Source organism: Haliotis rubra, unplaced genomic scaffold, assembly GCF_003918875.1.
Source record: "Haliotis rubra isolate DU_JTF1 unplaced genomic scaffold, ASM391887v1 Scf430, whole genome shotgun sequence".
In the NCBI taxonomy this organism is placed as follows: domain Eukaryota; kingdom Metazoa; phylum Mollusca; class Gastropoda; order Lepetellida; family Haliotidae; genus Haliotis; species Haliotis rubra.
In genome coordinates, this window is record NW_025767114.1 from 409,928 (window position 1) to 422,144 (window position 12,217).

General features: G+C 35.2%; 2 protein-coding genes across 2 annotated transcripts in view; one reads left to right on the top strand and one right to left on the bottom strand.

Moving 5' to 3' along the window:
• LOC124289032 (mRNA-decapping enzyme 1B-like) overlaps window positions 1–7,614 on the bottom strand; it is a 154,148-nt gene extending 146,534 nt beyond the window's left edge. The window contains exon 1 of the mRNA XM_046725628.1: window positions 7,494–7,614. Coding sequence (XP_046581584.1) covers window positions 7,494–7,613 — 120 coding nt within the window. The 5' untranslated portion in view covers window position 7,614. The remainder of the gene's footprint in view (window positions 1–7,493) is intronic.
• A 245-nt stretch (window positions 7,615–7,859) lies between these two features.
• The window catches only part of LOC124289033 (muscle calcium channel subunit alpha-1-like), a 126,285-nt gene continuing 121,927 nt past the window's right edge, over window positions 7,860–12,217 (top strand). The window contains 1 exon segment of the mRNA XM_046725629.1: window positions 7,860–8,113. Coding sequence (XP_046581585.1) covers window positions 8,095–8,113 — 19 coding nt within the window. The 5' untranslated portion in view covers window positions 7,860–8,094.

Below are 12,217 nucleotides of genomic sequence, written 5' to 3' on the forward strand. Positions count from 1 at the left end.
AAAAAAGAACAGTGTTAAAAGTATGTTATTCATGTTAAACACATTGAAAGAAAGCTTCTTGATCTGACGTATCTTGGTGGAAGATTATTTTTCTGACTATAAACTACTCTCACTTAAAAGGCATATGGCTGATCCTGTAATTATCCCAGGTTGCCTTTTTTCACACATCTCTTAAGCAAAGGAGGAAATCTTAAATGCAGTCTCCAAATTGTGTTCACCACACAATAAGAATTACCTGATTTTCTCTGAACATTTTTACTTTTCTGTAGGTTAAATATTATCGGAGTTTTTCTTAAATAATAACTATCACATTAACAGTTTCAGTGATTTTAGTCTAAAATATTCATGGTTACTAATAATAGTAATAATAAAAACAGCTTATAATTCAATATGCTAAAATCAAAATTAACTGAAAATGTTTTTTTAAGCATGTTTTGGCTTTAAACTACAGCAGTGAGCATTAGTTTAAATTTGTCCCTAAGACACCATGTAAGATCATCAATGTGATTGAATGAAGCAACATTTCCAGTTAATTGTGTCTATGTTACACAATGAGATAACAGCAAGGTGTGAATCAACAAAGAGGTACTGTCACCATGATATACAGATTGGTTCCAAGTTGGTTAACTCTCTATAAAGAGGCACCTCAGGATGTCAGTATGAACCATCCCACGAACCAACAGACTATACTATTTCCCAACATCCTGTCTGAAGCTGATCAAATCAAACTATTTGGATGGTCTGGTATTTTTTCTACCATGGGATTGGTTCAGTTACAAACTGCACATTGTTTTGACTCTGGCATAGTCCCAGTACTCAGATGATTCTAACAGTAAACAGGAATGGAATTTTCATTCTTTGTTGGATTATTTCGTTACCATCACAAATACCAATTTCCCTGTATCTTGTTTCAAGCAGGTCATTTATAAGATATTATCCTAAATTTATAAGATATTATCCTATATGTCTTTACTAAGCCTTTGTATACACACAGCATATTTACCATTATTAGGCTACGTGATAAGAGGCAGTGAGCAAGAAAAACTTCCCCTTCCAAATTACGAAATGGCCAGCCCCTAATTACAATATTCATTCAATACTGAATATGAACAGCATATAACAGTGCATTCAAGGAATTTAGATCTGATCACTTCATGACTAACAAAACAGAACGAGATAGCCACACCATAATTATTCCAACCTACATAATCAGTAACCAGACCCCATTGACCACCTGTAAACACATGTGGTAAGGATGGAAGTGTTTAGCACTAAGTACTACCTACTCCCCTGGCTGGCTAATGAGCAATAGGAGCAAGTCATTTGGCAAGGGAGCTTACTCTAACAACATTACAAGCCCCTGTGACTGTACCTCATAACCGTGTTTAACAGGGGCATGGTGTGTCAGTCATAACAAAGTTTTAATTCAGTGAAATCGTGGAATACTAAGATGTCTGAAAATGGATACAGTGAGTATTTATCATTTTTATCAAGAATCTATTTTGACAATTGGGATTAGATGTTTAACTTAAACTCCAAACTAGAATTAATATTCAATTATATGAAAATGCTGAAGTTGTACCTGTGCATTTCTCTCATCATTATACTTGAATGTGCCTTTAATAAGATAGACAGTATCCTACGATGAAAGTGATGTACTTTTTGTTGATGTTCTTTATCAAATGATTTCAATATAAGAAAACACTATTTAGAAAAAGGAAGGGAGCATATATCATTTACAAATGTGGAAACAGTTTTGGAAATTGATTTTGTTTAGATAATAACTAAGTTTAAGCTAATGAAATTTTTTAACTAAAACAAAATTGAATTGGAACACAATCAAAATTTAAATAAACTGTAGAATATTATTTTTAAGATACCGGTACTTTGATAAAAAGATGCTTCTGTGAGCCCGTAGTATAGATTTTGACTTGACATTGGCCAATATTTAGTCTCAGGTCTCAGAGAAATCCAGCCAAAGGTACAAAACTAAAATATCGACTACTGGCACAATGATTTTGAATTGTAAAGCTTACCTTTACTGCATAATTATAACTAAATGTTAAAGTTATTGTAATCTCAAATACTTCTGATTAAATCCTGGGGATAGGGCCAGGGATCAAGAATTTGCTTGCCACATTTGATGTGAAGACCCATTATATAGACATATACTGATGTAACTCCTTAAAAATGCAATTACTCTTCCTTGTTAATCTACAAACACACTCGAGTCAGATCCTGGAGCTTCAAAACTCTCAATAATCCAATAATCAATATGGAAACATTTGACTATATGTTGTACATTTATATTAATAATACTTATAATATCTACTAGAATCTGATAATCAATATCAGTGACTTAATCAATGTTTGATATATCCTCCTGAGGCATCTTTTAACTCATTGCATAGAAACAGTTTACATGTCAGAGATCATCACTAAACAGGAAAACTCTATTCCTAAGAAGACATCAATCTCACCTGTAAACTACCTGCATACATGTTTAATGATCTACTGGCAGCAGCATCAATATCACCATACCTTGACCACAATATATAATGATGTTTAGTAGCCTGGATAAATAATGCATACAAATTACTGTCTCAGAAGATGAAACGAGGCGTAACATTCATACCAGCATAAACATTGGAAGGGATTGAACGGTTGTGTTATCAGTAAAGTGCTTATTTCAATGGATATCAGAGAATGGAATAAAACATTTCTAGTTTTGTGACACTTTATCCCATGAGTAGATTGGTAAATAACCAAAAAAATCAATCTTGTCTTAGCAACGTTTTCAAAAAGAATATGACATCAACATCTATTGAAATAATACATCTGAACATCAACAATTTCATTTTGATAGTATTCCTTTTCAAAGAGAAAAGTGTCAGTTGAGTTGCCTTCCATTAATCATGTTAAAATTTAGTGACTGAATGAATAGTTGTTTTATGTTATTGACAGCAACTGTACAGCTGCATCCTAAGAGACTGTAAACCATCAAGCCTCACTTAGAACATATATTATCATCACTTGTCTAAGAATCTAACTCTATAAAAGTATAAAAACCCATACAAGTTGGTATGCTGACATGTATGGATGTCATAAAGTCGTTTAGTGGTCCTTACAGGTGTTACTAATGGTTTCATTCAACTGTTAAACTCCTTTACAGCCAACTAGTGACTGACCTAACTAATATTGCTATCATTACATGTACCTTTTCAGTCGTTTTTCACTTAAATACCGATATTGTATTTATGCCACAGGAGTAATCAACATTCAGTCCCTTAAATTCCAGGATACATTTGCTCACAAAATATTCTTCAACCTCTTCAAAGATTTTATCTAATATTAATTATCATACAACCAACAGACAACCCCAACATTTTCAGGGTGCTTCAGTGAACTGGCTCTGTGTTCAAAACTGAGGCTCCAAAACTGATATTTTCTAATCTTATGTTACATGCTTACTTATTGATGACACTATGTTCTGAAGTGCTTATATAATATAACACAATCCACATGATTCTTTATATGCATAGTCTATCAATCATGTTTGATATCCGACTTTGAACTACAGGGGTCAGTTGCTGTCAGCTTGGTAATTTTATAATAACGAGCTACATAATCAGTAGTCAGCTCCAGTTAAAAGAATGTGGGGACACGGCATGTTCAGAATGTGTTCCTTCAGCACATTGTCATGAACAAGTTCAAACCCCAGTGATCACAACCCATTCATTTTGTAATGTTGAACATGTATCAGGAGTCTCTAGTTTTAGTGGTTTATCTCCCTTGGACTACTTCTTTCCTCGTTAAATCCGCTGTACATAGACATTCAGAAAAAAGATTTGTCAAAATAGTTCTAAAATATCCATCACAAAATGCATGGCAAGCCAGTTATAGATTATTACAAATCATAAATATATGAAGGATCTATATGAAATACAACAACAGGTCACCTGCAGCCCCTAGAGGGCCGAGATGCTGGGATTATCCAGTCATTCATGGTTCATTACAGAAAATATTAGCTCAATCACCTTGTTGATTGCATAGGGCCTCTAACTGCCCTGCCTGGTTATAATGCCACCCTGGATATAATGCCATATTTTCTCATGGACATATGGTGGCATTATAACCAGGGTATACTGTATTTAAATTCTATGAAAGACAACAGAGTTTAGAAATGACCACACATATGTAAAGAAATACAAACCTAGTTTGTGCAAAAACGTGGTTCTCTAGCCTGATTTTGTCTCTTTGTATCATTTTTGGTAGATCTTAGTGCTCACATATGGACTATTATTAGTTGAACCCACCAAACCAATGCTTTTCTAAATTCCGGATTGAGAGTAATGGCTGAAGTCGCAGACAGCCTACCAATAGTACAAAGTGACAGTTCCTCTTAAACTGCCACTTTACCATTAGGTAGATAGCAACTCTGTGGTAGATTATATTTGCAGACAAGTGAAAATATAAATTACACTCTAACCCTGAAAACAGTTTTCAAAAATACTCAAATACATAACTTGTTGATTACCTTGTTGACAAAAGTTGGAAATTCATAACCTGACAGACAGGAAAGGGTATTTGAGTTAACATGGTAAATACTATACATGTGACATGTTTATTAAAGGAGATACGGTACAGAAACAACAATTTCCAATACTGATAAAACAGTATATAACACTGGTCTGCTGCAATGCAAATCTTCCTGATTGCAACCACACGAAACAAGTTCTATTTCCTGTTTATCACCAGGGTTTTCCAACGTTTGCTTTTTTAAAAATATCACAGAAGCATGTGTTCTAAACAAACAGCAAAACAAAAACAGAGACAGCTACTGTAACAATGTAACCAAACTAATCTGAGATGTCAATGCAATTGCAAAGGAGCTCCAATAGATGCCAAGTAAATAAAACAATCTCACAATGTATAAACCAACCTGTACAAATATTATGTCAATGTTGTTATAAAACACTATGCCAGAAGCCAGAAATGTACATAGCAGCTGGCACATACTGATATGGGATCTACTTATAGAAGTTAGTGATGAAAAACACCTAGCAGGAGGGATACACTCCTCTTTACACTAAATCACAGAAGACTGTACGCAATCTAAATTGCCGACTCATTCAAAGCAGGGATACTGCTGAAGACAACTAGTCTTACAATAATTCTCAATAATGTCTTTTAATGTCATTCAGTATGTTTTTCTTTTTGAAAGAATTTCAATTGAGAGTCCTTACTAGAATTCAGAATTCACACCAATGAGTATAGACTTATAGTTATGGATAACAACTTCTTTGTTATACATAAACAATGTTTAAGGGCTATTTCTTGCCCTTTCATTAAATCAAACATTGTGTATGCATGATAATATAATAAAGAAGTTATTATCCATTAAGCTACTCATTGTCACAGTATCAGCTGATTAGGATATGTTCTAAATGCTTCGACCATAGACTAGTCTGGGGGCATAATAATCATACCATAAAGTAGTACCATATTTTAACTGGAATCATAAACTTGCCTATGTCATAAACTGACAGTAGACATCTGGTTATGTATTGACAGTCATAGTGACTGATAAACTTAACCTGTCTTGGAGTATATGTAAAGTCCTGACATGAAATCATAACACTTGCCAACTATGTCACAATACCGGTACCATTGACAGTTGACAGTTATCAGAACTGGCTTGTTTTTCTTACAATACTGATATATATTTCAGTTCAACAGAAGTTTTGAACTATTTGTTCATATAGCATAAATGACAATAAAGGTTAAGGAAGAGTTAGGACAGATTATGAATTCTAAAAGAAATCATGAACCCTGAGAATATCAACCTTTTGTAATCGTAGATGACATTCAATTCATATCAAATAGTTGATGAATTACTTTGTATGACTGTAAAATGGAATTGATCAAAAGGACGAAAAAAAATCAGGATAAGTTGCTAAACTCTTACTATTGTTCCCGGACACTGTTATAACCATTTGAGTGATCCTATGTATCTTAGATCTGTTTTAGCTGAATGGATGGAATGTGTACAAACATTTGACTTGGATCATCTTGTCTTCACTATCTAACAAGTATCAAAAGCATAAATATGGAATATTATTAGTCAAGTGGATACGCATATATACTTTTCATTAAAGTAAGTTGTTACTTTCTGTATATATCTCTTAGTTTAATGGAAAATTAATCCTTATCAGAATTATTCTTGAAAAACATAATTAAAGCTAGACAAAAATTTGTATCATAATGTAGAAGTCATAGATGAAAACTTCGAAAACGTTCCAGGTTTATGATTGCAAATTTGTCCACAAGCATGTTCTAAATCACCCGATAATGGGACAAGATACTGCGATGAAATGTCATCACAAAGAATACAGAGGCTGATATCCAATGTGTCAAGTATTCATGTTCTTCCCACTTCTTGATGCATATTAAAGAGATGATCCAAGAATTCCCTGTAGATATAAGGGAAACAACAAAGAGTTTAAAAGGCTAAGGGAAATGTACCATTTACAACTATCAAGGTCTATGACACCACCTATAAAACCTCAGGCTTAAAACTGTATTTCTTTCTCTATGTTTATCCTTTACTATTTTACAAATATCAATGAAATGACACTATGCATCCTGTAATTCAAACAAAACAAAATGAATATGTATAGTTAACATTGTACGACATTTGCAGTGTTGATTGTGTAAAAGAATGTTAACGCTATGATCATCGTAAGTCTATGTAAAGGCATGAGAGTTACAATCACTGCACACCACAATTGGGCTTATCGAGCAGGCAGTAATATTTCAAAACGTTTGTGGCCTCCCTTAAAATTTTTATATCACAGAATGTCCAGTTGATCAAAGTTTGAAGCACTGTAATTTATCAATTTTCAACTTTATTTTTCCTCTCCAAATAAAGAACCTCCAATCAACATAGAATGATCTGAGACATATATAAAGTGTAAAAAGTCACATTCATTGTCATACTGTTATCAACACTTTTAAAAGTTTGCACAATTTCAATGTAATTGATAATCATATAAATTTGTGTGCCATTGATTAGCATAATTATGTCTTCATTCATGCAAACTAAATTCCTGGTTACTTTCATGGTTTGTTTCATCAATGAAAAGACAACAAAGCTACTGACATTGTCTCGGTTTTCATACTGCCTCTCTAGTTAGTTTACCACCTAATATTACTGCAGCCATGAACAAAATTAAAATGGCATAATTTGCAACATTTTTCACATCAACACCTATTTGTTTGTAACCGGATTGCTTTACGACGCAAATGCCAAGGTCGGGGTGAATTGGCCATGGCCTTATTTTGTTCTGATAGCGGTGTAAGAGTAAGGCGGGAGTTTGCATTTCCCCTTTGGCAGACGACGTTAGTTGTAAACAGAAACGATTTCAGACAGATAACAAAATCGGCAAATGCACTGTTAAACACCCATTCATATTACTGACAAGCATACCTACCCATTCGTTACTCTTAGAACTAAACGAATATAACGCAACTTGCGACGCAGTGTCTGCTATTTCAGTAATATATGGATCTCGCTGCTGCAGAGTCGCTAGGTTCATTCGACTTTCCGCCATGTTTTCAGTCTCAGTGCAGCTGCGCGCTGAAAACAGTTCCGGGCTGAAGGCGAAAGCCTTTTTTTGCTTGCCACATAAACATTAAAATATTTGCAGAAATAAAATCATTTGTAGGGTGTAATATCATCCCTTAAATTGAAGAAACCCAGATCAATATTTATTGGCTTATCTATAGTCCTGTTATATTTGTACGATAAAATATTCTACATAAATATTTTTGCAAGAATTTCAATTTTAATTGGCAACATATGCAAAAATTCTGTATTTTTGCCGATGTTTCCCTACACATGTCAAATTTTGAGTGGATTTTATGGTGTCTATTGACCGTGGTTTTGAAAAGGTCTGAAAACCAAAGAATGGTACCGATCAGAAAGCCCCGGATGAAAATGCGATATTTGTAGGTTTACCAGAAAAATGGAGGAAACCAAGAGATAGGGCCAAATATTTTGTTTGGAACGACAGATTCCCGTGGTTCCTCACAATGGCCTCTGCGGCATCAGGTACTTGTTTTCTTTTTAAGAATATCTGCTTTATTCTATCGTATATTGTGTTATCTTCTATAAATTAGAAGCGGAAATGTTTCGGCTGCTGATGCAGATTCTGACGAAAAACATGGCAGCGTAGAATTTTCTCCATGTTCCTCAAGAATTTCTTTTGGGGTAGTGGATTCATGCATCCGTGCCCGACCACCACTCTTACATGCTTAAACGTATTTATTTGCAACATATAGCGTATCTAAAGCATTGATTACGGGAGCCGAGTGTTGGCGATTGTGACAGCGAACGACACAAGGACATTTTGTCATAATTCGTGTTACCAGGCAGACATAATAACCAAAATCGCAGAGTCAGTTGCAATCTCAGTGTTTTCACAAGATGCATACAGTCGGCTATATTTTAATGTAACTACAGGTTAGCGTAACATACTTTGATTGAAATATAGCCGTATGTTATTCATTATAGATCGATAGCTGAACAATTATTCATTGTTTATAAGACGTAACGAAAAATTATGTCGACTGTGTTTTCACTCGAATCCAGATCAGTATTTGTTAAAAAAAGGTTTTGCAGAACGCTAGTTGCAAACAGAGAATACATCCTTCATCATCTGCAATATCATCTCCTTGATGGTAGGATTTGTTGACTGGTTTATTTTTGTATTTAATATTTCATTTGGTTTCATTTTGAATTCACCTTGTTCATGTTATTTAGAAAATATTACAGTGAAAAAAGAGTTTAACACAGTTATTTGTCAAATTGTTTTGGTCATGATTAACAAAATAATACAAACTGGTCTTAATTTCTACAACTTCAGGTGATAAAAAGGTTTATATCATAGCTTGTAACCATTACATAATGCAATATAGCTCATGTATGCAGCAATTTAAATATTGCTTGATGCTTGCATTGAGATGACCTTAATGCAGGTATTGAGATGCATTATTTTACACTGTGTTATAGCTCCTTAGGAAACATGCTGTCACTTCCTTGTGCCCCCAATCATGTCATGGGGGAACTTTGTTTGCTTTTAGATTACATGATAACAGTAATGATAACGGTCTAAATGTTGATTGCGTCATGTGTTTTTCTGGAAGCTACACATTAAATGAGACTTTCAAGCAAAGTCCATGGAATTATTTAACATTAATGTTTAATCGACAAATCAATAGTCAGAGATGATATATTTAGTCAACTTGAGAGCTTGTGTCACCTAAAGTACATCAAACTGGAGGCTGAAATTTGAGTGAGTGATTTTAGTAGGTTTGCACCACACTCAGCAATATTCCAGCTATATGGCATTGGTCTGTAAATAATTGCATATGGACCAGACAGTCCAGTGATCAACAGCATGAGCATCAGTCTACCCAAAAGGGATATGATGACTTTTGTCAGCCAAGTCAGCAAGTCTGACCACCCGATCCCGTTAGTCGCCTCTTACGACAAGCATGGGTTCAATTCTAACCCGGATCTTCACAGGTTCTGAAATTTGAGGAGGATACATGTTTGTTGATATTCTAATGTTGAAGGGGTGGTTGGGTAGCCTTAAGAAAACAGTTCGCTCTACCACATTGTATAGTGTAATAAAGCACAATTTTGCCCTGAACTATTATAGTTAAAGTACGTGGACGCTTGCGTCCGAGTGCTTTAACGTTATAATAGTTCAGGGTGAAAGTGTGCTTTATTACACTATACATGGTGGTAGAGCGAACTGTATTTCTTTTCTAAGATGCCAAATTTAATACTTTCTAAGGATAATTACGATTACTTTTAAGGCAGAAAACAAACGACAATGTCGGTGACCTAAATTAAGAATGCTCGCACAGGGCTAACTGGCGCGCTGTTCTATTGATGTGTCTGCCCCCCTATGTTAAGACGAAAGTTACCAGAAAAAAACAAATGATAACAGTTTGATGACGGTTTACGTTCGGATTAAATATCTTCTCTGCATTATGTTAATTACATCTGTCATTAACGTAAACCATATTGGGCAATATGAACGTAGCATTTCTACTATCAGTTTAGATCAGTACATCCAGATGAAGCTGAGTAGTCAAGCCACATTCACAATTGCATAGTGGGAATGTAAACATTGCGAACATTACCGTGTCGCTGAAAACTTGTGAGCCGAATTGATACATTTTAACCGTCGAAAAACATAAACGTAATGTTTCCACCAGTGTTGTTAGCTGCGTGAAGCAACTGCAAACCAAGAAACGTGATGCAATGGAGTAGTTTACTGTAGTAGGCCGTACGAGGCGATGACAACTGACATGCATCGTGATGTCGCTTACATTGTGATGTAATGTAAAATGGTTCCATTACGAGGGGGCACACTAGAATGGCGCAGTGACAGGATAACATCATTCAATTGCTACGTCATCAAAAAACTATACCTTTATTGTCTGATAATGTTTTTTTTTCGATTGTTCTAACCGCTAGGCATCTTAGAATGGTGGTTAATGTGTTAGCTCCTCACGCTGAAGACTCAGGTTTGATTCCCCACATGGGCACAATGTGTGAAGTCTATTTCTGGTGTCCCCCACCATGATATTGCTGGAATATTGCTAAAAGCGACGTAAAACTAACTCACTCACTCTAATGCTGAAGAAGTTATCTACATTATAGGAAGCAAGAACAAATACAGATCGTCATAACCTTAAAGCAGACAAGTTACTTATTTCTTCCAAGGAGCAGAGTACACCTTATACGCCAGGAATGTGTCAAAAGACATAAAGGAGCGAATTGGGTGGTCAAAATGTCAGCTCAGAATATGTAACCTGATTTATTGTATCAGAATGTTTAGATTTTGTGGCATCTGTATGGTATGTTAAGAGGCATAAGATTTGCAAAACAACGGTTATTTTTAGTCCCCTTGACCAGACTTTTCTATCTGCATAGTTTTCAGTCTGATCACATTGACAGCCAGTGAACTTTATAAGTTTTGGTGTCAGCCCACACTATGACACTGGACTTCATGAATGTCTCTGATTTACACCTGATGATATGATGAATAAGAATTAAGTGGTCATTTGAGTGCAACATGAATTGATTAGAAGAGAAACAATACCGATTAGTTGTCAGTATGTATCATATCATCACCAGGGTATTGTGACACGTATTGATACATTCATGTAGTGGCATATTAAAAGTTGGGAAGTACAGTAATAGACAAACTATGGAAAACAAAAATACCGTTGTTTAGCAGATATTACACGACTTCTGTTTTCGAGAGTGTGGTGAAGTGATACAAATTCTTGTACCATTCTTCTTGCCAATGGTAAAAGAATCTGTATTGAAATGTCACACTCATGAAATAAAAGAAGTTGTAATCCATAAATCATTGAGTTTTAGTTGTGTAATTCGGCGATTGTGATGTCAATCACTGGATGGTCTGGTTACAGACAGCTGTCTGGACAGTCATTTAGTCCAAGAAATACAATTGTCTTATTTAAAAAATGTATATCTACACAAAAGTCCAAGTCAAACCCAGAATACTCCAGAACAATTCTTGATGTCAGTTCTTGATCACATGAGAGAGAGTAGAATTAATCTGCTTAAACAATGAGCTGACCACCAGCTGGCATGTGCAATGCTACATTCCCAACACATTTGTCAGCCGTTGAAAGCACTGACCTGATTTTTCAAATTGAGCCTTTAATGATGAAATATGTTTAGTACTCTGTGTTTGTAGTGTAGAGCCTGACGGAACATAAGATATATTGTGATAAGCGGAACCGGTCTGGGTCAGAGTAAATGGAGCTGGACAGAAAAATATTACGTGCAGATCATTATCACACTGGAACGATATGTGTCTCTCTAAATGATTGTTACAGATGTGAGTGAGTACTGTTTAAAGACTTTCTTGGCAATATGCCAGCAGTATATGGGGGGATGCTGAAAATGGGGTCATATTGTACCCATTTTGGGATTCAAACCCAGATCTTCAGCATGATGAGAAAATGCTTCAACTAGCAGTCTACCATACTGTTTATCTCAACAGCAGTAGAAAGGCTAGTCAAAAGTCCCTATATGTGTCTTGGAAATCTTTCCACTCCATTGCAAACCCATTGGTCCTGTGGAACTTAAACCGTTGCGTGTTTGGTT